We start from the raw sequence: 27,461 nt of genomic DNA on the forward strand, positions 1-27,461 counted from the left end.
CTATGAGTATAATAAAGAACAAAATCCTTGCCATCCTTACGATATGTTGTTTCTTCTGTGGCATCTCATCCTGTACTACAGCATTGCTATTTTTCTGAACACACTTCTTGCTAGTAAGACTACCCTAGTGACACTGGTTACAAGGTGCAGGAAATTCTCAGCGTATGGAGCCCACTGTAGGAGAAGATCAGCTTTGAGATCATCTAAAGAACCTGAAGGTGCACAAGTCCATGGAATCTGATGAGATGCATCCGTGGGTCCTGAGGGAAACTGGCAGGTGAGGTGGCTAAGCCACTATCCATCATATTTGAGAAGTCATGGCAGTCCAGTAAATTTCCCACTGTCTGAAAAAGGGGAAACACAACCCCCATTTTTACAAAGGGAAAAAAGGAAGACCCAGTGAACTACAGGCCACTCAGTCTCTCCTCTGTGCCCAGCAAGATCATGGAGTGGATCCTCCTGGAAACTATGACAGGACACACGGAAAATAAAGAGGTGATTGGTGACAGCCAACATAGCTTCACTAAGGGCAAATCGTGCCTGACAAATTTGTGGCCTTCTACAACGGGGTTACAGCGTTGGTGGATAAGGAAAGCACAACTGACATCATCTACCTGGACTTGAGCAAAGCATTTGACACTGTTCCGCACAACATCCTTGTCTCTAAATTGGAGAAACATGGATTTGATGGATGGACCACTCAGTGGATAAGGAATTGGCTGGATGGTTGCAATCAAAGATCTGTGGTCAATGGCTCGACATCCAAGTGGAGACCAGTGATGATTGGTGTTCCTCAGGGGCTGGTATTGGGTCCAGTGCTGTTTAACATCTTTGTCATGACATGGACAGTGGGATCGAGTGCACCCTCAGGAAGTTTGTTGATGACACCAAGCTGTGTGGTGTATTCGACATGCTGGTGGGAAGGGATGTCATCCAGACAAAACTTGACAGGATTGAGAGGTGGGCCCATGCAAACCTCGTGAAATTCAACAAGGCCAAGTGCAAGGTCCTGCACATGGGTCAAGGCAATCCTAAGCACAGATACAGGCTGGGCAATGAGTGGATTGAGAGCAGCCCTGCAGAGGAGGACTTGGAGGTATTGGTGGATGAAAAACTGACTATGAGCCAGCAATGTGCGCTCGCAGCCCAGAAAGCCAACCGTATCCTGGGCTGCATCAGGAGAAATGTGACCAGCAGGTCGAGGGAGGTGATTCTCCCTCTCTGCTCTGCTCTTGTGAGACCCCACCTGGAGTATTGCCTTCAGCTCTGGGGCCCCCAACATAAGGAGGACTCACTTGTTTGAGTGAGTCCAGAGGAGGCCACGAAGATGATCAGGGGCTGGAGCACCTCGCCTATGAGGACAGGCTGAGAGAGTTGGGGTTGTTCAGCCTGGAGAAGACTCTGGGGAGACCTTATAGTGGCCTTCCAGTACTTATAGGGGGCCTACAGGAAAGATGGGGAGGGACTCTATCAGGGAGTGTAATGATAGGACAAGGGTTAATGGTTTTAAACTGAAAAAGAGTAGGTTTAGATTAGATATAATGAAGAAATTCTTCACTGTGAGGGTGGTGAGACATTGGAACAGGCTGCCCAGAGAAGCTGTGGTTGCCCCCTCCCCAGAAGTGCTCAAGGCCAGGTTGGACGGGGCTTCGAGCAACCTGGTCTAGTGGAAGGTGTCCCTGCCCATGGCAGGGGGTTGGAACTAAATGATCTTTAAGGTTCCTTCCAGCCCAAACCATTCTATGATTCTATTTGAACACTAGATTTTTGTGGTGTAGTTGAGCTCCATTCACGTGAGTAAATACTGCCTTTCAACCAAAAATTCTCATTAGAATAGGCTGGTTTGAATACAACTGGGAAATCGGCTGAATTAAAGCAGAACTTAGCAAGACTTCTGTTGTGACAGAGGCGAATTCTTATGCTTTCGATTAAGTATGATGTCAAAGCTCACACAGATTTCAAAATTTTGTCCTTGACATATCATGGAAGTCTTAAAAGACCCTTGGTTTATCACATCAACCAACAAAGCAATTTGCATGTATTTGCCTTATTAAAGATGACCAAGACCATTTGAACAAAAAACTCAAGAAGGGGACAATCCAATTAGCCAGCCTGAATGTTCAGCAACATCATTACGGTTGCCTAACAACCACTGGGAGGTATGCCTAAAGGCAAGTAAAAGGATGAATGAAAAGATCTGTGTCAGATTCCGATAGATGGGAGGAAGTTTCTTTTCTGGCATGGTTTACACTAGGACATTTTATTTAGACTTCATTTTCCTTTCGTTAAGGCTCAAGTCCTTTATTTGTGCAAGCAGGCTTTTATATAACACAGCCACGGAAGCAAAACTGCACCTATGAACACTGCGATTCCACACAAAAGTAAATCGCCAACAGCATGTGCCAGTGCACCCATAGCCTCTACATCAGCCCAGCACACTCTTGCCTCACAAAGCACTTACTTTGTCCTTCCCCTGACCAGAAAACACGGACAGAAAATGCATCAAGCATTAAAAAGTTAAAAGTGTTAACATCAAAACGCTCTTAAAATTCCTTACCAACTACTACAACCAACTGGCACACACCTTCAGTATTGCCTAAATCTAACTCATGTCATTGACTAAAACTCAAGGTGAAAATGTAAGCAGCACCTTCATATCATATTTCAATGGAGGGTGTAAGTTAAGTGCCAATTTTATCCCAAAAGACAGGCTGTAAACATACTTAACAGTTACCTAGGCTTGCAGCAAGCAATGGAATGCTCTGCTCTCTATTGGTATTTTGGTGCAAAGATGGCAGGAAAAGAAAAAAAAAAAAGGAAAAATCATGGCCAGAGTTATCACAGATTTTGAACACTCTGTGCCATGCTGGAGGCAGAAGTTTGGAACAGAGTTAGATGGAGACTAAATGAAATCTTGCAATCAAATTACTGCTGCAGGGTAAAAAATGCACTGTGCAGAAACAATGACTAATATATCTCTAGAGGGAGAACTGTAAAATAAAAAGGAGGCTAGGGTAAGCTAGCTGCTGTTAATGAGGGATGCTAGCCAGAAAAAAAAAAAAAAAAACAACAAACACAAACCACATTTTGAACACTATAGCTTCATATTCCTCTATTTTGAGAAAAAGGGCTTAAAAATTTTTAACCTAGAACTGAAATGCACAATCTTGCATTTATCTTGAAGATAACTGTAGATTTATGCAATCGATCCACCACAGAATCACCCCAAATTTCAAGGCAGTGTAACAGCTGTCTCACATCTTTCTCAAGGTCAACTGCAAATACAAACAAGAGTGCTCTAAGTAGTGCACTCCAGGTCCTTTAGAAATTACTTTTTTTTTTCAGTACTTAGGTAAGTGCAAAAATAGTAGTGAAGACAGGAAGATTAAGTCAAAATAACTAAGCTGCTGGAGAAACATCAAAATGCAACCATTTCAATTTTCAAGTCAGCCAAGAAAAAAAGAATTAACTCATTTAATAAGCAACACTAAGGCTACAGCCTTTACCTGTGCCACTCTAGAGTCCCAGAACGAGTGTCTCAGGGCTTTTGCCCACTAAACTACAATCTACAGAAGACCCCCAAATACAATCTTGAGGTAAAATTGCAGAATATCAAGCTAATACACAGAGGAAAGAGGACTGGGGGAGTGGTGGTGGTGAAGGAAGTTAAGAAATACATTAACTAACTCCAATGCAGTGTTCAGCTTCAAGGTTTTCTGTGCACGTTCTTATGTATAGTTGTTCTAGATCAAAGACAAAAATAAATAAATCACACCCTGCCCCCCAAATGTATCTGGATTACATCTCTACTATCCTAATGTGCATTTTAATGTGTGTTTATTTAGGGTCTTCTGTGAGTAATCCAATTACTAAGGACTCAAACTGAACTGGTTAACAGGTCTATATAGTATGTAAGGGAGGATGAGTAGTACATCCAGTATTGGATATATGCATACAGAAGCTAAAAATGCACGTGTAAGTGGATGTTAAATAATCCACAATGGAGAGTTCATTGTTAAATCACATTTAAAGAAAAACTGAAAGACAAACACCATAAGCTTAAAGTTAAGAGATTAAGACAACTGGCAAGGAAGAGATATTTTCTTCCTCCTTTGTAAACATGTTCATCTACCAAATGCTAAAGTTGCATTTCTTCTCATTGGAGCACTGTCAAGTACAGAACATGACTAAGCCAAACTAGCAGGCATTTGCTCAAAGTTAAGATCTAAGTGTACTTCTCATCTTTGGCCACTCACTTCCCACTATCCACATCCCAAATCAGTTGGTGCACTTCCATTATGGAGCACTGCCATGCTGCACATCTAAAATGCAGAACTGTTTATAGAGCTTCTTGTATCTAGATTTACAGTCAGTAGCACCAGTACCACTTGTAGCATCAATATAAATAAGGTAGAAGTATTTTAAAGACTCAAGTTTTCTGTTGCTGCTGAGTTTGCACACTGTCGGGCTTTAAATAGATTTTACAGAGCAACATCTTTGCTGTTTTCTCACTTTACTCCTACCAGAAGTAGGGGCACACATTGATATTGCCCCCATGGCATTGCTAAAAAGAAGAAAAGGCACAACATTGTTTGTTTGAGGCATGACAGTGTAACAACCTCATGTCATGTCCATACATATGCTTTCCTTCCTCTTCTCCCTCCTTCCATGGTTCTAGACTGTTATGTTAAAAAAAGTCAACCTGAGAAACGGCATCTCTCAACACACTATTCAGTTAGCTTACTAAGCTTTCTATTGTAATGACCAATATATAAACAGTCATTTCTCTGACTAAAAATAGTCCTACTTTAAGCTAGAGCAAAACGTTGACATGTCAACCCTTGGGTTTAAACATACAATACGACCGAACACTAATTGCCATAATTGAGTCAAAAAAACCCCACTTAATCCTGAAGCTGCCACTTCAGGAGTGGTTTTAGTTTGACATACGCAAAATGAGGAGAGGGACTAACAAGAGAAGTTTGTATCATGGCAAAGCAATGAAATGACAGGCTAATTTCAAATTCAGATTACCTGACATGCACAGCAGAGGAATTTCCATTACACAGTACAACATTTGTGTTCTGCTATATTTGGAGGGGGGGGAATAGTATATTCGAGTTGGTCATACACCGTCATTGAATTGGAGCCATAACAGACTCGTCTGACACAACCAGCCTTGCCCTACTCTCACCAAAAGCAATTAAAAAGCAGTATTTTACTACACCCAAAACAGAAGACACGGCTTAATAAGGGACACAGTATTAGGAACGTGATTGTTTTCCTTAAACTATCTCCAGTATTTGGGCTGTCTCATGACTATGCTGTGGTTGCAGCTGAGCATCATTTCAAGCAGCAGCACAACTGTCCCTCAGTTTCAGCACCATTTCTGAGCAGATCGATGGCACCTGCCTAGCAGCACTGTGGCAAGCACTGGAACTAAACTACAACTTGCCACCTTCATGAATGCCTGCTACTTTGGCCGCTAATTTAATCATGAAGAGAATTTCCATATAAACCCGACACACCAGTTTCCTCCTTGGAAACAAAAGGTCCGATTTACTGCTTCTTTGCAGTTGCGTCAGATTCCCCATCTGAGAGCAGCTAGCCTAGTGCCAGAAATACTGTCATAGCATTTCCCTTCCCAGAAAGGTGTCATTGTAAAAGGCTTATAGTTAGACAATTAAACAGAGCTATTCCAGGTCTCTTGCCCTGCTAAATTTGTCGAGACAGCTGAATAGAGGTAGACTGTTTCTGCAACAGCTAGGGAGATTCACTAGGGTGCTGCAGGTGAAGGCTTTGCCTAACTGAGGTCAACAGCAGCCCTTCCCAGCTTGGGCACAGAAGAGTTTTCAACAGATAATACAGAGAGGAGGAAGGAGGAGCTCTGCTGCTATTTTCCACTCCATTTCTCTGGACAAGACTCCCGTTCATCCAGAAACCATGTAGCTCATGTCACACCACAAAGAACAGATGGAGTAAAGTCATCTCAGGAAAGAGGGTCACTTAGTTTGAGGGCAAAGATTGATCCTGGTCAAGTCAGAAGAAACTTGAACAAATTCACCCATTAATTATCAATTTGTCCGTTAGCTGAATGAATAAATGAAAACATACGTTTTATCTGATTATTTCCTTCCTCCTTTTTTAAACCCCATGGGGGGAAAATAAAAAAAAAAGAAAGAAAAAAAAGCAGACTTACACCTGCAGTTTTGCTATCTTCACTATCCTTTATGCCAACACACCAGCAACAGTCATCCTGATATTTCTGCCCTCTACCTGCATTTAAAACTATAAAAAGGCACAACAATTCTGGCATAGAGACTTGTGTCTATACCAAAATTAATTCATAGATTGCATTAAAAAAAAAAAGAAAACAGACTCCACTGCACAAAAAGGAGTAACCATAAATCTAGGCAGTTATTTTTAAAAATATACAAATAATCACAGATTAAGTCAAATTCAGACTACTTCCAAAATTAGGACAACAATAAAGCTTTTATCCTATTACATAGTTAGTAAAACCACCATAAAGACAAGAAAAAACAAAATGTATGTTTTGTTAGTAGAAATGATCTGAACCTACATTACTGTAATTTGCAGTTTTCAATTGCTGCACAACATACCTAGTGCACACTGCTTCATTAGGAGGTGGAAAGATTATCCTCAGAGGAAGAACAAAATTCCCAGACAGTAAAAATATATTCTCCTTCCCTATACTGGAAATTTATATTTGAAATACAAAAACATTAGCTAGGGCTGGGATTCCAAACTGAAACATGTTTAAATACATGAAAAGAGAACTCTTACTTTTAGAAGCCGTATCAGAAAGTAATAGACAAGTAAATCTGAGTAGGCTGATACACAATAACTGGATTCCATAAATATGTTTCCAACTTTTTGAAGCATTACTTGGAAGAGATACTGCTGTACTTAGCCTAATAGTTCCACTAAAAAGAATCCAATTAATAACTGCAATTTCTACTTTTAGACTACACTATTTTTAAAAATGCTATTTCATAGCATATTTCTTAGTGCCATCTATTTTTCTCCTACCGCTATTAAGGAGTTCACCGTTCCAATTTAAACAATCCAAAAAATCCAATGTATTTCAGGCATTAAACCAATTTTACAATCTTCCCCACTTAGCCACTTGTAGAAACTTGCTTTTACAATTTATTTTTCTTTAATCAAATGTCACTGATTTTGCCAAGTATTCACATGAGAGTACTTTCTTGACTTTAGAAAGGTACACAGGAGCTACGCAGAATATAGTCATTAAGATCCGGAAAGATGAACTAACAAAACTAAACTCTTCCTTCAATGTCTTCACAAGCTGAATAAAACAAAAGCAGTGAAGTTACATAAACAATATATTCCAAGTGTCTTCTTCAGTATTATAAATAGCAAAAAAATATTTCAAGGCTACATAGCTGAGAAAATAAAGGTAGCACCAGAACATAGTAAACACTGGATGGTGTTTGCTACTAGTAGGTTTCTGGTTGTCAATATCATGCCAACTTCTTCTTGCCCTACTGCTTAGGTGGCTATGTTTCAGTCTTCAGCTGCAAGTAAAAGAGGAGAAACGACTACAGAAGTAAGGTTCCCTGGCTCTGAGACCATCAGAGTGTGAGAGAAAGCTCCCAGCATCTTCCCACACTGCGGGGCATGCAATGGCACTCCATTCCTTGCGGTAGCACACTCCCCACGTTAGCTAGATTCATTTAAATAACTTCAATAACTGTGTACATTTAAACAAATTCCTTTCTAGAAGAGCATCCCCAAAAAAACAAAACCAAAACTAACCCCTCCCCAATCCACACGAAACACCTCACCAGCACCACACCACCCCCCCAACCCCCAAGAAAAAAAAAAAAAAAAGGAGAAAGATCAAATCTTTTCCAGTGCATCTACTGCCAGTGCCCTGTGGGGCCTGGCAAGGGGAAATATGTATACTTGGCAGGTCATTAATCTGTCTGACTTTCCTTGCTAACCTCAGTTTCATACACTAAAAGCAACAGTCATAAGGAGCACGTCAATGCACTTTGAGACCAAAAAAGTAGCAGGCTGGAGACTTTCTTCCCTGCTCCTCAATCTCTAGGGACAAGCCAGGATCAAAATACATCTCACCCTGACTTCTAGCATCTATCTGCTGGGTTCACACCAGCTCGGTCACTACTAGTGTTCCCCCCTCGCTGTCTGGGAACCTAACTATTCTTTGAGCAATGACTGCATTTCCAATTACCTACTTACTGCACCATGGGTTTGTAAGAAGGGTTTAGCTTGAAGACAGCATCACCACCCCCAACCCCCACCCCTCATTCTGGGTTTTCAGGTAAAAACAGTTACCCTACAGTTGGAAGTAACAAAGGATTTCAGAAACACTTGCACCAATATCTCAGAGTCCTCTAGCCTTCTCATACCCTATAGACGCAACTTCACGTCACTGCCACTAGCCCAGAAGAGTTTCAGCTGAGATGCCAGAGAAGACAGTTAATTTCTGAAGAGTCTCTGGGAGAGAAAAGATACCAACTGATCTTAAGATAAAAATCCATATAATCACTGTTAATAATTAACAACCACAATCAGAGTAACAACTTGTTCTTCAGATAAAATTGGCAAGCATCATTTTGTTTACCATTAAAACAAACCTTGTGGCTTATTACATCCCCCCTTTCTTTCTCCCCCTTTTTTTTTTTTTTTTAAATCTGCAACAGACATATTAAAAATGCAGGTACTGGCAACTTACTTTTCAATATTAACAAGCAAACAGTATTCTTGATGCCAACAGGTTTTTTCCAACAGCACTGACTGAAACAATTACCTATAAAGTGTGCTTAGCCCAGTGAAGCAGAGCAACAGTAAATAAGGACTATGGTTTATTCATTTGCTTCAAACCTAGAGCAACAGTACTCTGCAAAACCAGTAAGCCTAAACTCTTGTTTGCATTTCAGGACAAGAGCTGTGAAGTTACATTGTAGATAAGGGAGAGAGTGAGGTTTGGAAACACAGTGTACAGATAAATCTCAACTTCATGGTTAAAAAAAAAATCCTCAAACATTAAAAGAGTGTAAGCAATAAAATTTATGACAACCTAAGACAACAGAATGTCTTAAATAGCTCCATTTACAGTACACAGGAGCTAAAAATACCAAGGGCTTTAAGGCAAATTCTGACTCAATGGGGATATTATCACAAGACATGTCAGCCACTTCTAATACTGCAACAGCTGGGCAATCTTTCAGCTGGGAAATCTCCTCTCCCCCCAAAAACACCCTTTCCTATCTTTTTTAAAAAAACTACTGTGAGGAAGACCAAGTACAAACATTTGCTGTGGTTTTTTTCCTATACAGATGAATTTTCAGACTGCCTACTTTTATATGTAGTATGAAATATGTATTCCCTAGTAAGTAGGAAAAAAATACAGGTAGTTGTATATACCTTTCAACATTCAGACAGTTCAGTTAAGGAAGTTCAGAGCTGTGGAGTATCTACAGCAACAGAACTTAAAAGTCTGAGTGGACAGTAAGGCAACGCAAGTATAGCTACTGAGAAAAAAAGTGCATCTACATCTTCACACACTACCATCAATTTAGTTCCTAAGATGGAGATTTTCCACTTATGCCATGTACTGAGCAGGACTAAATATTTTATTCAGAAATGCAATAATTTACATTATTTAAAAAACTGAAAGAAGTAACTGCATAAGCAAAAGTAGGAATTCTTGGGTTTTTTCCCAATCCATTCCTGACTGTAGCCAGCAAGTCAGTGCATATGTCAGCATCTCATTACTATAACCCAGCTTCTTGCAAGTCTACTCAGTGGGTAGCTGAAAAGTTGGTATTTTTTTCTGTCTTTGACATACCTCTTGTTTTGAAATCCAGCATTCATAAGCATTTGTTAAATTACCACCTAAAGCGATTTATTAAGAGGAACAGCTAGCACCAAGAGCTGCTTATAGCAAGACAAATTTTGCTAGACTGCCTTGTTAACCAGATTTTAATCAAAAATTGTACCAGGAAGGGTAGGTATATAAATGCCAATGCATTTTGTTCACAACATCCAAACACATGGTTATTTTGGAGCCTTAAATACTTCTGGGCTTGATTCACTGGTGCTGTGCCCTATGCGGCTGCAATTTAGCAACTGAGAAGTTGGTATAAAAGCCAACAGTACCAAATCAGAACAGCAGATTTTGTACTTGCTTTGCAGTGGTCTGAAAGAACATGGGTAAACAAAAAAAGACTTTTTGTTTATCCAGTCAAGTTTTACCTTGCGTATCCCCCAAAAAATCTGAAAATGGTTTTAGGAAATTGGATTAAGAAGGAGAAAAAAAAAAGACAAATAACAACATGTTTTCTCGGGAATGACTGAGCTTCCCTTACTTTGCACATGCTTTCATACTGGGATTCACTTAATTTCAAAAAGATACCGTGTTCCCTTCTTGCTAGATATTTGTATATTTACTTACTACAGAAAAGCAGACTTTCAGTAGCAGATGAGCTGGCCCAAAGCTTTTTGGCAGCACAAGTAAAACTCAAGTTCTTCCACCCTAAGGAGGAGAAGCCCACAGTTTCTTAGGGCAGGAAGGAGCATGGCTTGGGAGAGTACTCCAGGGCCAGGCTCATTCTTTTTCTGCTGTTGGGAGACAAAAGATAACCAATGGGGCACTGCTCTTCCCAACTCTCAGCAGGAACTACCAACTCACACAGCCCTTTCCACTGGCACAACAACGGAAACAGTGGCATCAGCTTCCAGCTATTCACTGCCTGGGTGATGCCACCTGTGCTGGATGAAGATAAGACTGGAGTACATCAGAAGTGGCAAAGGGAAGGTGGCAAAGGCAAGGTGTCAAGGGACAGGAGTTCATGAGGCACTGGCTCTGATCCACGGCAACAGTGCCAGATAACCTTCCTAATCATTCAGTTTTTTGCTTTGGAAGTTCACAGGCCTTCCCATGCCTTCTTGACAAGCTCAAAGCAATGGAGGCTGACCAGACTTACTCACTGACAGAACAGGACCAGCTCTCAGAAGAATGAGACAATCAGTTTCATCCCACCTCAGGTATATGCCCCTTCTCCAGATTTTCCTGATGCTGAATCTCAGAAAACAGGAGAGTTTTATTTGGTCACCTGAACTCTTTCACTCTTGTACATTCATGCTCACATTAGCAAGAAAAAATTTATCAGTTTATTAACTTGCAGTAAGACTCTTCAGCTGTTCCTACAATTGCAGTACCAAGAGAACATTAAACAGACAATGCACGTTGCCAATCACATTATTTATAAATGCTTTCTAATCCCAAACAGAATTAGCTGTATGTACACGGACAAAATATAATCAAGTATCTCCTGTACACTTTCTGGTCTTTAAAAAGGAAAAATGATTAAAAATTCATTAAAATAAATACATTCATTATTTGTCCATGTTCATCATCTAACTTATGCTAAAATTCCACTTGCTATCTGAAGACTTCTACGAACATTCACAGGACATTTAATCCAGTACTCCTCTCCAGACTGCTCATAAGCTCTTGGAATCACTGCCTGCTTTGTTTGTGAAGCAGACCTGCTGGGTTCATTCATCTTCCAATATGACAAATTTTTGTTTTTCCAGAATGAAATTGGAATTATATAAAAATACAACAGCCCGCATAATCCATCTTGCATTTTTCGGTTGTTTTTCAAAGAGGAAGGGATTTAGAAATGTGGTTTAAAACATTTTGTTTGACCAGGACCATCAACAAATATAATCCTGAGGTACTCTGCAATTCAGTTACCACTGAAATGAAAATCAGTTTTATATTCAGTATGGAAACATTCATCTTTCTGAATACAGAAAGCCTGCTGATTCCACAGGACACAAACATTAAATCATTCAGATCACCAATCATGCTGCTGTCTACCCATTTGTTACATTCTCAGATGAGCTGCAGTGAAAAGAACAACTGGAAGGTCACAGTTACTAGGAAAGAAGAATTAGGGTTGAACGGAGTAGAAAGAGGACAGGGATCATGTTGAATTTATTAAATCAGGGCTTTCTTTGCTTGGGGGTAACAAAAAACTTTTAAGTCAAGTCACATGCAGTACTGTTCCTAGCTAGAATCCAATCCTTTTGACGGGCAGCTCACCAACTCATATTCACTCACGTGAATCAAAGATTGAAGAACTACAGTCTGGCCTCAGTAGGTAGATAGAAAACAATGCATTCTGAAAATTGCATTTTGGATTGAAAATAGCCTTCTATTTACAAGAAAAACATTGAGTTTCTTATGAAAGCTCATCTATTTCTAACACACAGGGTGAACCAATTTCTGAAGCGTTACAGCCCAGACAAGCCAATCCTCCACAAGAGGAGGTAAGAATTTTTTTAGGAAAGTTCCTGCAGAGCAGTGGTCACTTGGCTCCAAGGGCTGAGGAAGACCAATAGAAGCATACCACTTTACCTTTGTAATTCACTAAGCGCTCGACTTGTGGATGGGCTAGGGTTTAGCCTCAGGAAGTTCTGCTTTAAATTGAGATGAGTGAGGTCTTGGCTATAAAACAGGTTGGCAGGCAGGTGCTCCAGGCTGCAGCATGAAAGATCCACTGAGCTTATGCGTTGTGATGCAACCTGGAAGTCAAGAGGTACACCAATATGTTAATAATGTAATAAAACAAGAACATTTCCTTCACCCCTACTAGCACAAGATAAACTGTTTTTAAGCACAGAAGTAGTCAGTGTCGGCATATATAGCTGATCTAACAAAGTTTACATCATTGCTGCAAGTTATGCCATGATCTCTTGCTTTGCCTCAGTGCTAAAACCAGGTCCACAGATGGGTAGCAAGGGGAAAAGAACAAAGATTTGTCAAACTACTAAGTGAAACAGATTAATTTTCATCAGTGAAGTTATGTGATATTCTATGACCAGAAAAAAAAATATAAGAGATTTGATATAAACTTTACTTTAGTCTTTTAGTTAGCAAGTAACAGCAGCAAAAACAAAACACAGAAGTCTTCTATATTGCTGCATAACTGGTCAGTATACTCAAGTGAGTGGAGGTGAGGGGATAACAATCACCCTGTCCTGGTTTCAAGGATCAAAAGCAGATATTAAATGACAGAAGAAAGTGTTATCCCATTTCTATCTTACTACAGAAAAAAAATATCATAGCAGCAAAGCACCAAGCACTCATCTCAATGAATTAGAAAACAATCCAAGAATGATAAAAATGTGACAACAACAAAACTGAGATTTGGGGTTTAACACTGTTTTCTAGAAAGGGGAAGATAAAGCAAACACAGTGTACAGAGGCTAAAGAAGTAATACCAGCTAGCACGACACATAGCTACCATCATTCCACAGAGACCTGTAAGCAACAAATTCACAGAATCACAGAATCATCTAGGTTGGAAAGGACCTTGAAGATCATCTAGTCCAACTGTTAACCTAGCACTGACAGTTCCCAACTACACCATATCCCTAAGCTCTACGTCGACCCAACTCTTAAACACCTCCAGGGATGGGGACTCCACCGCCTCCCTGGGCAGCCCATTCCAACGCCCAACAACCCGTTCTGTAAAGAAATACTTCCTCATATCCAGTCTAAACCTTCCCTGGCGCAACTTGAGGCCATTACCTCTTGTCTTACTGCTCATTACTTGGTTAAAGAGACTCATCCCCAGCTCTCTGCAACCTCCTTTCAGGTAGCTGTAGAGGGCAATTAGGTCTCCCCTCAGCCTCCTCTTCTCCAGACTAAACAACCCCAGTTCCCTCAGCCGCTCCTCGTACAACATGTGCTCCAGACCCTTCACCAGCTTCGTTGCCCTTCTCTGGACACGCTCGAGTCATTCAATGTCCTTTTTGTAGTGAGGGGCCCAAAACTGAACACAGTCATCGAGGTGCGGCCTCACCAGTGCCGAGTACAGGGGTAAGATCACTTCCCTGTCCCTGCTGGCCACGCTATTTCTGATACAAGCCAGGATGCCATTGGCCTTCTTGGCCACCTGGGCACACTGCTGGCTCATGTTCAGCCGGCTGTCAATCAACACCCCCAGGTCCCTCTCTGACCCACAGAGTAACATTCAAGTAACAGCAACTGTGGCCCTTAGCAAATCTCTAGGATACAGCTGGGTGAACTACATCCTGCTGCTTTGCTTATTCACTAGTCTCTAAAAAAACCAAACCAACCAACCAAAAAACACTGCAATGTAGAATTCCTGTATTTTCTGTCCAATATCATTAAAAATATCCTGTTTTAGAGTTGTGGAGCTAGCGACATGACAAAGCACCAGCACACAGTAGTACAAGGCAGCACAGATGGTGGGCAAGGAGGACGGGTCAAATGCTAGAAGGATGAGAGGTGTTTTTAGAGGAGGCATGGCTTAGATCAAAGGAGGAGAAGCAAACAACTTCACCACTATTTTAGACTTCTTGGACTGCACAAACAGTGCTCAAACGGTTACATGTTCTGTCAGCTGCTCACTGCAAGAGAAGCAATCATTTCATTTGGTCACTGGCACTTCTACTGGCCTCACATGCTATGATTCTGGAAGTACAAACATTACATCTAAGGGACAGAAAACAGAAAACACCCAGCAACTCATAATCAGTGCCCAGATGCAGTGTATAAGAGTTTCTGAACTCTGATGGAGACTTCACCCAACCTTCTGAGCAGAGATATAACCCTTGCCATAAAATACCCTGAGCCTAGAGACATCAGGTTTTGCTAGCACTGAAGTAGCTTGCCACTGAAAGGAAGGCCAAGAGCTTTTTCTTCCTTTTTTTCCTCTCCAATGAAAGCTACATGGCCTCAGGATAAGTGGTCTCTATTATAAACACACAACCATAAGCTTCGAGAGGAACAGACGGTGCGATGTTTTTCTCTAATGCGACCATTAATAATCCAGTCCTCCCACATCCATTAAAATGCTCCAATTTTTGTTACTCAATTAGTTCAGTTCTTTTGTTACTGTAGCTACTGTTTTTCTTCCCCTTGTAGTAGGAGACAAAAATTATTCATAGTATATTCTGAGCAGTCATTTCTGAAAGCTCGGTATTCAGTCTGTTTATGGTGTCAGAATCTGCCCGGTACAGTGCAGTTCTCATCACACTGAAAACACAAGAGATGAAAAAATGCTGACATCCATTAAATTAAAAGGAGAATGTGTAATTCCAGGTGTAATGCTTACATACACTGTTGCTCCAACTATTTGTTTGGAATGTGATACGAACAGCAATAAGCAACCCAGCAGTGCTTAGGCAAGGCATGTTAGTCTAAAAATATCTAAAGTACCAGAACTGGCAACTGCATGTGAATAATGTTAAAGCAGCCAAACAAATCCCAATTCTACTTTCATCTCAAGAAAGGATGCAAATCTTTCCTTAAAATCATTAAGCCCTGTGGAAAAAAACAAGTAAACAAAAAGTAGTTTTGTTTTTACAAGTTGTATGTTCTGGTTATTTTTTGCCTGTCTTTTTTTTTTTAAAAAGGAATCACTTTGTTATATGAAGAATTTAGTTAAGATTTTCATGCAACTGACATATACTGAATGATGCCTCTACCAGGGAGATAACTGTAAAAGTTAAAACCACATTTTGAATGGTGTTGGCTCTGCAATCAGCTATAATTTTATTGAAGTCTTTTTTGTTAGCAAAACAGTACTCTAAGAATTAACTTCTGAATTGTTATAATGAATACTCATACAAACAAACAGTTATTCTCACAAGCAGGGAGGAATACTTTTTTCATTGCTCAATACTGTTCTGTAACAAATTCTTAGAGAACAGAGGAACAAGATGAAAAAAAAAAAGAGAAAAAAGAGTGACAACGGAGAACAACATCTTAACAATACTTTCTTTGGTTCACCAGAAACTTTCACCAGTTGTTTTGAAGTTGAAATTCTGAAGTTACATTGTTCCCAAATCAAGCAATAAAGGGATATTTCAATTTTGCAATTGCCTTTAATTGACTTAAATGCAGTAAGACTGTGCTTATGTATGTTTGCAATTGTTTATTAAGAGCAAAGCATTTTTCTAAAAGATGATACAGATTTTTAATAAAGCACTGGGTTTTCTTGACTCACTGCGGAGAATCGGGTTGACATAGCGCTTAGGGATATGGTGTAATTGAGAATGGTCTAATGGTTGGACTAAATGATCTTCAAGGTCTTTTCCAACCTAGATGATTCTGTAAATCACTGCAGAGATAAGCTGATAAAGGACATGAAAATGCTGACTAGAATATCCCTCACAGTCAAAGAATAAAAAGCATCTAGAGGAAGGGACATTATTTGCAGAAAGTAGGGTTTCCACTGGAATTAAAAAACCCCAAGGCATTCTGCTGTAAATAAATACCCCAGCAAGTTATCTTGGCTGGGTTCAATAGACCTGTGCTCCAAGAAAAATAGTGGAGAGTCGGCGCGGTAACAATGGTAGAGGGAAAGGCTTTCTAGATACATGTGGAACCTGCATCAAGCACTCATAATGGCTTGTTTGGCATTTTGCTATGGGAAAAGTTAAAAGTATAACTGTTTTATATGCTTTAAATACATATATAAAAACAAAACACAAGCAGCATAGTTCACGATTCCCCTGGCAGAAGCAGCCATTGCTCAGACCAACCCCTCTGGAACATCTCATCACATCCTAAACTGCATATATCCTTAATGCTTGTTTTCACATTAAACCCCCCACTGTTGCACTTCCAGTACTAAAAACATGAGGGAAATGGTTGGGGCAATACCCTTCTTGGAAGATGGTGTATGACACCCACCCTCTCAGCTATGGTAGCTACAGCATAAGTGGTAGAGTCAACACTCATCTTTGCCAGAGAAATAAGACATGCAACAGTTTGACAGCAGGGTAGCTCAAACACATAGCAACATCTTGTACTTTCTGAAGTCCGGTTTTCAGCTGGGATTTTTAATCATCACAAGTATAAAAGAAACAAGATGAAACATGTGGCTTTCTCCATTCCCAGATACGATGTTTAAACACTTTATGGTCAATCATTGTACTGCAATGTCTCCCATTGCAATACCATGGGGTAAGGTCAAATTCAATTTTGCACATCAAACTCCAAAGTCCAATGCAAGACTTCTTTTCCAGTTCCTATTGCAACCTCAGTTATGCAGCCCTGGCCTACAGTGCTTTAATTTCTTTTTTTTTTTTTCCGGTGTCCATGCGAGTATGGCGTACTGAAGTACAGTTTCAAAGAAGTGGTATACAACTATAGCCCTGGATCTACCCACTGCAAACACTAAAAAGCTGTCATCATGCTTTTAATCTTCACCCCGCAGCAATAAAATGCAGCTTTATTCTGTGAATACCACCACAAATAATGCTGCCGGAGAGCTCTCCCTCTCCCATGGGCAGTATGTCTTCTGCTACTCCCTACCTAAGAGCTGCACACGTGGCAAAGAACTAGGAGTTTCCCAAATACCAAAACTCACTTTTAAACACGTGTTACTTGTGCCACGATAGTACTTACAAGTATAAACAATGATTCACAAAAGCCAACAATACCTTAAAAAAAAAAAAAAAAAAAGGTTTTGCCAAGGTGTTTTGATTTTAATTTTATTATTCTTTTTAAAAAGGAAACTATTTCAAGATTGGTGAAGGTATGGTATGGGTTCACTGTAAATCTTTAGCAGCTGACAACAAAAATAAAGGAAAATACTTGTATCAACCAATATTCTTGCCTCTTCTTGCTACACAGGGCTAAAAAACCACTCTGCTTTGTCCATCAGTATAATGCCACCTCTGTCACTGAGCTATGCAACAAGACTGATTACTGTCTTTGTTTTAAAGCCTTGGCTATGCTACAAAAATGATCTGTTGCTGACAATGGATGTCAGCAATAGACACAGCTGAACGCAGCTGTATGGACAAACACAAGCCTTGTTTACACAAGGACATCTTTTGGTGTGACCTGTGGTGTGAATTTAAACCACTGTAATTATGTCTTTTTCCTGTTTACCCTCATCCCATTCCCTATAGCTCTATTCAGATAAGAAATTACTATTTAGGACTTCAACAGAAGACAATTAAAATAACTAAACAGCCCACACTGTACAGGCAGCCAAATTCCCAGTCTGTCTGAACTGAGTTGACCATGTCAAATTACACCTGCTGTAGACATGCTAATGCAAAGGCACTGTAATTTTTCTTCTTTGTTTTTGAAGAGTTTAATAATCACTACATCCCACCAATGCCTGCATAAGGCTTAACTAAACAGTGATACATATACTTGAAATATCTAAACTAACTGCTTAGAGCAAACAGGTTCTCCTCACCTCAGACCTAACCTTGCTTCAAATCCTAATCCTCCTTTTTATTCAAACATCAAAGCCCCACTCGGCAGAGGGGCCTCCCATCCACTGAGGTGAACGCCACAGCCAGGAAACACACCGGTGCCCTCAGTCACAGCCAAGAGCTGAGGAATTGTTCAGACTGGTAAACACACTAATGCCAAAAACCTTAATGAAGGGGGGGGGGGGGGGGGGAAGAAATAAAAAGGTTTTCTTTTTCTTTAAAGCCCTATATTTTAATTTTTAAATGACTTTTAAAATAGGTGCAGTCCAAAGGGCAAAAAGGTAATGGCTTTTCTAGCCTCTCCTTTTGGTTTTCTTTCAAACATTCAATTAAATGCACGCTAACTCAAGCTAAGGGCCTTGCAAAGAAAAGATAAAACTCAGCAGAGGCTGGAAAGCACATCACTCAGATTCACAAACCCAACACGCAATGCCATTGGTAAGAGCCATAATTGCCTACTAAGCCGAAGGGCGGGAGCGCACACTGGTGTGGCAGCGCTCACAGGGCATGTGCTTCTCGCCCCGTCTTTCCTCCGCAGCCGATGCAGCCAAAAGCCTCTGGTACAAACACCTCATGCCAACGAGACTGGGGGGCAGAAAGATTATTTAACTTGTCCCTGCTCTTCCCTCCTTAGCTCTGAACAAAGATTTACATAGCATGCCCAAATAGCTCACTTACACTTCTGGCCCTTGTGCAAAGCTGTAACAACTTAAATGAAAACAGTAGCAGCATATAGGTGTGTGGGGAGGGGAAAATGTGGAGGTAATGGAAGAAGGAGTTGTGCTCCTTTACCCTTTCATGATAGGAGTCCAGAAGAAATTTCATAGACATGAAAGTCAGTGTCCCAGGTTTAGCATCAAGATCTTGAAAGTGAGAATTTGTTAAAAAAAGTGACATTCATCACCTGTCATTTAGAAATGTTTGCTACTATCTGAAGTCATTACCAGAATATGAGTATTTTTGTTCCTCCAGGAGGAAAACTGTTGTTCTTTTAGAGATCAGGTACTGGTACCAGTATTACATAGTGAGTGATATCAACACTGTTACCTTGGTCATAGTCACGCTGGGATGTTCACACTGATAAGATCCCTGCAAGGACAAGGCTTAAGATGCAACATGGAGTTAAGGGACAGTAATTAGATATAGCATTAAGCTACTTATAATTCAGACATGTGAATCTCCAGTTGGTCGAGAAAGGAATATTAACATACTTAAGACAGCTTGACTGAAACCAATTCATCTGTAAATATTGCAAAACAGGTGACACTCTCACAAAAACTGAGAAATATCCCTCTTCCTTCTTACGAACTGCATTAGACTCAATTTTTTTACCGAGACAAGCTGCTGTACTGCCAACAAGCAGACTTTGCAATGAGCAGCCCTCCAGGAAAGATTTTCTTTCCCCATTTACTATAGATTAGATTCTTGCCAGCGAGACTTCCAATAGATGTTCACTTGTCTGCATCTCCCCATCCACACATGGAGAGGGTTGTGGGGTTTTGTTTGTTTTAAATAAGAGGTTATGCCAGGACCTCAGTTTCTGACCTAGGTTATCCTACACAGCTGCATCATATGGATTAATTCCATAGTCAGATGAACTCTTTTCATGCCATTATTTCACAGTAACTCAGAAAGGCCTTCTGACCCAAGTGTTTTATAATACAATCATGAATGTAGCTCTACCGGCCCAAGGCCTAAAACTGCTCTCCAGTACTCATTGCCTCTTCTCCCTGGACACCTTCCTCCTTCACCACTGACTACAGAAGCAGCCTAAGGAGACGAACCATCCCTAAAATTAGTTTTTGATAATAGTTCCTCTCCTTTTTAACTCCCTGCTAGACTTTGCTTGGAAAGGCTCTGAGTGTTACAGCCATTCAGTTTCAAGACTGACTCAGTTATCACCCTATATGCACCGAAGTACTGTGCAATATGTCAATCCCTGCAACACCCTCCAGTCTCATGGGATCTGCTCACCACAGACACTTAGTTCCCCTGAGCTTCACTAAGAGCAAAATTACATTCCCCTGCTCACTCGCACCCCTCTACCCCCAGAGATCACCAAAACCACTTTGGGATCCTCCTGGACTGAACACACCTTAAAAGGTAATATCTGCAACACCTCACTGAGCTTCTAGTGGTAAGCCATGGTGACACTTTCCTGTATTTATGCAAGGGATGCATAAATTCAGCTTCAATAATATCAGAACCCGATTTAGAGACTTCAAAAGATGTTACTTGAAAGCTATTCCAGATGTGTGGGCGATACCTAGTTTTCCATTCTCACTCTTGGCTGCAGTACTTCAGTAACTACTCTATTATTAACTGAAGGCAGCAAGTCCAAAACAAGGACCACAGAGTCTAAATTTCAGCAAGGAAAAAGAAAATTAAAACAGTGGAGCTATAGTTTCTGTAGAACGGAACTTGACAGAAAAGCTTGAAGTCACGAATTACACCACTTTGGATCAGCTGAACTATTTTGACATGAAAAACTAACCAGCTGAGCCAAAACACCAAGATTCCCTCCCAAATCATTAAGAAAGAAACTACACTGAAACACACTCAGAAGCTCATTTCCAAAACATCAACTAACCTCTAACAACAAAAGGCACAAAAGAATAGGTTTTGTGGGGAAAGAGGAGGAGGAACACTTTCAAGTGTTACCATCAAAAGAGAAGCGAAACTGGCTTCAACTTTGCTTTGCTCAATCTTCTGCTTTCAGACTTGAGATGACAAGAAGCCACCCACAGAAAGAATGACCAGATATGACTGCAGAGCAAAGGTCCCAAATATTGAAGACTTTGCACACAGAAAAAAAAATGAAGTCAAGTTCCACATGGAAACTAGAGGTTTGTTTATGTTCGGATACTTGCAATCACCGCCAAAAGGAAGCTGTGGGTTTATTTTCAGGGATCTATTTTTAGAGAAAGCATTATCTCAATATTGTCATTTTATGGTATTAGAGGAAAAGATGGTTTCCTTGTACTAAACTTAGAGTCATCACGTTTCCTGTAAGTAAGGATCAGCTCAAAAAAAGCCCCACTGAAAAATAAGAAAATCTTTCAGGGTTCTTTTTTCTTCACTAGATGTTGAACCAACAGTTGCAAACAGGCTAATGGCACTTCTTAGTCTCACAAATGTGAAAAAAAACCTGGATAATTGTTATCATCAAAGAAAACAAGCTTTTTGCAGAGCCCTAGATTTGCTTAAAGGCTACTTTCAAAAGATGCCACTGATGTTGGCATTATACTAAACTCATTTTTACATCATACTAATATAGAGACTCATCTTCAAGCCTCCAAGTGTTACTGGTGTAAGAAATGAACCAACTACTGCATGGTGACCCTCTCAGCAACCAGCACATCCCTGACCTTCAACCTGTCCCCAATACACACATAAACACGGTAGCCCAGAATCACAATGGTACATTCAAATACATGGACTAAGACTACAAAGTTACAAGAAAATTTCAGAAACTTCTAACCGCAACACAAATAGCGTGCTTGTTACACACAACAGTTCACTGTAGAATTACCAAAGGTAATAACCAATAGCCAAAAGTAAAGCAAACATTCATAACTCATGGAAACTAAGGTAAAGTACTCTATGGTTTTCCTCCAGAAGAAGGATATCCAATGCTTAGGAGGCTAAACAGACACCTGGAGCAGAGATGGTGCATCCAGTTGACTCTAAAGTATAAACTGGCAACACTATAATAAGAAACATCCCAAATAACTTAAACCACTTTATTCTTGCATATGGTTCTTCCATACACTTGCCACTGGCATTGCTCTATGGTCAAGGCGTTCGAAAAAGGTATTCTGAGTTAGTTCTGACTAGCAAGCATTAGAAAAGCCTGTCCTTAATGACGCCAGATACAACTGAGGTTTCGTAATAAAAATCCCTACGATGAACTCTGTGAAGACGTTACAGCTCGTTATCTATCTAGAAACACATATGAAACAGGTTGATCGGCTAGTGGGCAAGCCAAGGCAAATACAACGTAGGGCTAATTTGACCATGAGATTAGTGGCTTCAAACCTTTACAGGCTGAAGTTCATGTTTTGTATTAAAAAGCTCTGCAAAGTCTGTGTTCCACACTAAGTTGGAATCTGCACTTTAATCTTTCTCCTGGTTGACCATGCTTGATACAAGAAAGTCAGACATTAGCATCTGACAGTATCTGAAATAAAGATGAAAGCTACATGCACAACTGGATATGGCTTATTACCCGTCACTTTAATTAATGAGCAGAATCTTCTGTGCTGAAGGAAACAGCAGTCCCACAGTTGATTATCTTTTACTAGCTTAAAGGTGGATGAAGCACAGCTGAAAAGCAGGTACACTTCTAGCAGTAATGCTCAACTGTTGCTCACTGCATTTCCTCAGCATTGTTCCTGTAAAACACTGGCACAAGCTGATCATCTTGGTCTTCTATTTTGGAAATATATTTGCAGAACTGCAATCAAGCTCAGGAATTCATTTTTAAATTCTATAGAATTTATTTTTATAAATATGGTCTGTAACACCAAGCTTGTGTGCAAGCAGAACTCAGACCAGTTTTCCTCAGCAGAAATAAAAATCCTGTTATAGATCAGCTTTGTCCTCTTCACACGGTTCAGACTCACACTTTATAACGTAGTCTCTGAACATAACTGTCAAACTTGTACTGAAAAAATAGCTAGAAGGCAGAGACAGCTGGTCAGAACTAGGTAACTTTAGAGAAAAAAAGCTAAAACGTTAATTTTGCACTGCTGTTTCAGGCAGGTCTCTACACAAGTTGAGGAAAGATGGAGACTACTGCTGTAGAGGCTCCTGCATTCCTTACTTGTATAGTATAAACTAAATTCAAATCTGTTGTTATTTTCTGCTAGTTTCACGATGCAAAAAAATGTGTGAAGAGAGCATTCTGCACTGACATGAAAGGAATAAGACCAATATGGCAGCACGCCCTTTTTCCTTGAATTTGCTATTCTTGCTATTTTTAGCATTTTTAAACATAATGTACACTGACATCATAATTTAGTCCCTCCTTTTTCACATCAGGCTAGGGTCGTCTGGAACACCACATGCATTTCCACTGCAGGCTTTAAGACAAAGGTGACTGAAAAAGGGAAGGGAAAATACAAAGGCATGCAAGAGAAAACTCTTCAGTTTGATAGTTTTTAAATCAAGGATCTCTTTTTGGATATTCCTCGTATTTTAAACAGGAAAGTTCTTTTGTGTATAGGTGTAAATCCACCCTGGCACCTAAGCTCCACACAACAGCTTATTCCCCACTAAACCCGCTGTCTCTCCAGCCACAGCGGCGCAACTCAGCCTGGGAAGCAGCCGATGGTGCGCACACACATACGGCTGCGTGCCTGTACATCTCTGCCTACCGACACGTATAGTGCAGCCACGCACAGGCAGTTTATGGGAGGCAGTCATGCATTATTTATAGCCCTTGTCTGTCATCGCCTGTTCCTCTACCTGCCCAGTTGAACCGAGCACTAAAGCAGGAAATAATTGTCGCATGAAGCTGTCGACACACTTCCTGCTCTCCTAAACCCGAGAGGGGAGAAGTCCTGTAGGGTCAGATAACCCGTCCCAGCATGCCCAGTGATGCATGCTATTTCCAAGAAGATAAAATTCCGTCACACGCCCCTGCTTAAGCTCTGCAATACTGAGGCAGACGTTGACATCCCATTTTAATTGCATGCCTTGGAACATGGAGAACTGATAACCCTTTTTACTCTAGCCGAACCATCCATGTCACGGTTTGTGTAGTAGTCAACACTTACACAGCAATTTCACATGTTGAAAAATGTTAAACTAAGTTTAGCCGTTAGAAGTGTCAAACAGCAGCAGCTCACCACCACACCCCAAATATAAGCCTCACACAGAAAGTTCCAACACTCAGTAACACCTTATACATAAAACCTCTCTCTTTTCTGCTACATTAAGAGTGTAGCTTTTCAGGTTTTGGAAGTGGCGAATGAGGAAAGCCCTCATGTCCTCTTCACTGTTAACTGCATATTCTTTGCCTGTCCTTCTGCATTTGATATTCAAGTAGTAAACAGTGGCAGATCAGAATCACTCTGCAAGTAATTGTGTGGGTTCCAGAACCATCGTGCCAACTTTATGCAGACAAATTCTTTAAAGCCATGAAGATGTCCCTTTCTTCCCTCTTCGCTCTCCCTCCCAGTTGCATAAGCTTATTTTTCAACATTTGGCAACAGAACGAACATATTAGATCACAAAGGACCAAATTTGTTGTTGTTTTCCTTTTGAGCTTCCTTAATTAGGACTCCAGTATTTGGAAAGTAAACGGAAAGAAATGCACTGTGGTATAGAGCTATCAATATTAACGAACAAGCCACATTTCTAGCTTTTAAAAATATTCTGTTTGAGGCTAAATCAGCATATCTAAAAGTGACCTATTTGGAGTAAGTATGTCACCAAGTTTGATATTTAGGTCAGTATTCATGCAATAATTCCAGTTCATCCTGGAAACAAGATTTCTGTTCACCTCAGGACACACGTGTGTAGGAAAAACAATCCTAACACCTATTCACAAATCCCTTCCAAAAATTTACTAAACTTCTGGGGCAGAGCACAAGAGCTGTCTTGGCTAAGACAGATTTCACTGTTAGAATGAATCAGATTATACAGGAGCAATGCTCATTTTTTATCAAATTGAGCCCAAGTCTCTGCAAACATGAATTCAAATGTTCTGTAGCATCCATATATTTATTGCAGGAGCGATGTGTTAGGATTTGTCTCATTCTGGAACACCACTAAAAAGTCAACACTGCCAATATTCTGTGGGGAGAAAGACTGCAGAGCAAGCATTCTTTGCAAAGTCTCCTTTCAAGATTAAGCTTGTTATTTAAAAGTTAAAATAACATAATCTTCTAGGTCTTTTGAAGTATACAGAAGACAGACATGAAAATTCTTTTCATAGTTAAAAACTGAATTGAGCAATTTTAATGAAATATTTTGCCAGGGATCTCCTCCTGCATTAAAATGTATAACTAAAGCTTTCATTACACTTGTATCAGAAACCTCAGTCTTCAGCAGCATGCATCAGGAGCATGAAGGACTGCAGAAAAACTACACCTAAACATAAGTTAACATGAATGTCAGTTTCAAAACAAATGCTATTAAATAACATCTATAATTAAAATACAGCCTTAAATGTTGTTCATAATAATTCACAAAAGTTCAAGTATTATATACAACACCACGATTAAAGAAAAATCTGAAAGCATCATGTGACCTAGCCCATAACCAGCAACTAGAAGCTCAGAGTTCGAGTGCCGTAACATCTCCCTTCCTAAATTTGCTTGCCTTCATACCTGCAGTGCTTTACATGGTATTTTCTTGGTTAGCAAGAATGTTTCAATTTCTCTGAACCTGAGCAGCTTCCAAACACCCGAGGCAGAGCACCTTATATAAATGGTGAGTTTTTTTCCTGCGTGACAACGCTAGCTTGCCTGAACTATGGAGCTGAAACTTTTTCTAATTTATTTGTAAATGTAAATCAGGGATGATGCACCTTACAATTAAGCACTTAGACACGAATATCAGCTGGAGGAAACTTGAGTTACTTTTGCAGCATTACCAGTTTCTCTGTTTCTGTTCTTCAGAAACAGTTACTGCACAGTACTTCCCACACAACTGCCTTGCATACAATCATGCTTGTCCCTGTTTTTCCAAGTATAGAAAACCCAAACGTTAAAAAAGCAACTTGAAGCGGCAAAGTACTGTTTCAAAAATCCATGAATCCAGAATACCAAGTCTCAGTTTTTGGGGCTGGGGGTGGGGAGCTGGGGAAAATGAAGCATAATTTTTTCCTTGAAGCATGTTTTACCAACAAAAGAAATAGCATAGTGAGTTTCTTCAGTTCTGACAGTCTGAAAAGACACTTGAAACTATGTATTTTCTTTCTATTCTTACATAAGAAAAATGGGAGGTTATCATGAGTGCATGGGGATATGTTCTCATGCTGGCTATAGTCCCGATGCTGTTAGTCATTTGGGTGAACCAGAGAGAAAGAGAGAAGCACAGCATGGCACAGAACAAGCTTACACTGCCAGTAATTCAGAGGGGCTTTCTGGCCATTTATCTCTACTTCTGAAGTTCATTGTTTTCCACTGTTTTTCTCACTCATTAGATTTGCCTTTCATTTATCTGATGTCAAAGCCTCTGGAGATGAAAGGGCACTACCCTCCCAGAGAGAGCCACAAAGCGGCAAGTACTTAAAAACCTGACAGACCGTGCCTCACCATCTCATAAAATAGGCCTTGGGGATTTTTACCTTGAGGCTTAACAGACCTGAGCAGGGATGACAGAACAGCGTCTTTAAAAAGAATTTTAAAACTTACTAGAAAAAGACTAAAGGACGTTTTAAATGACACATGTGTTGGGAGGTGCAATAGTTACTGGTCGAAGAAAGTTTGACATAATAATCAAACTTCTTAGAAAAGCCCACAACCCAGGCTGTACCACTGACAATAGGCTGGATAATACATTATTGCAATCTAAAAAGACAGATCCAGTGTGCCATAAGTATCTTTAAGTAGTACTACGTAAAACCAAGTTGCTTTAATATAGTAAAGAGCATGGACAGTCCTATCAAGTATAAAACTAATGGACAGTTTAGGCCCAACTAGAAAACCAAAGAAAGAGTGCTGAGAGCCCAGCAAAAGAACTTGAATGTTAAAAATATAAAAATACAAAAGATCCATAAATTACTTCAGAGAGGATTTATCAGAAAAGTGGCAGGGATTAAGAGATAAAACAGGTAACAGCAACACAAAGAGGAACTGAAGAGTCAAACGAAATAATGCAGGACGTAGATTCCCAAAACAAATTACGCTCTAAGGACAGCATAAAATTTAGTTTATGAAGGCTTCAGTTAGTAATTTTTTTTACTGACATGAAATAATTGCTTATTAATAAAAACCAAAAATCAAGTAGTTATAAAGCTAAAGAGAGATTCAGCAACATTTCCAAGCAAGAAAAAATTTCCTTAATTCTAGCAATTTTACCCTTTAGGCTCCATGTAAAGAATGAATTAAAAAACTCTGATGCTATTTTACGTTTTATTAACACTGAAATAAAGCTTTTTAAACTGAAATTTTGAGAGTTATATTTGTCGTCCTTTTTGTTCTAACGATCTCACT

General features: G+C 40.0%; 1 protein-coding gene across 2 annotated transcripts in view; it reads right to left on the reverse strand.

Moving 5' to 3' along the window:
* PHLPP1 (PH domain and leucine rich repeat protein phosphatase 1) overlaps nucleotides 1–27,461 on the reverse strand; it is a 143,391-nt gene that overhangs the window by 38,825 nt on the left and 77,105 nt on the right. For both annotated transcript variants that reach the window (XM_074873501.1, XM_074873510.1), the window contains one exon: nucleotides 12,443–12,609. In XM_074873501.1, the coding sequence (XP_074729602.1) occupies nucleotides 12,443–12,609 (167 nt within the window). The remainder of the gene's footprint in view (nucleotides 1–12,442; nucleotides 12,610–27,461) is intronic.

The sequence above is a fragment of the Strix uralensis genome, chromosome 1, assembly GCF_047716275.1.
Source record: "Strix uralensis isolate ZFMK-TIS-50842 chromosome 1, bStrUra1, whole genome shotgun sequence".
Taxonomy (NCBI): Eukaryota; Metazoa; Chordata; class Aves; order Strigiformes; family Strigidae; genus Strix; species Strix uralensis.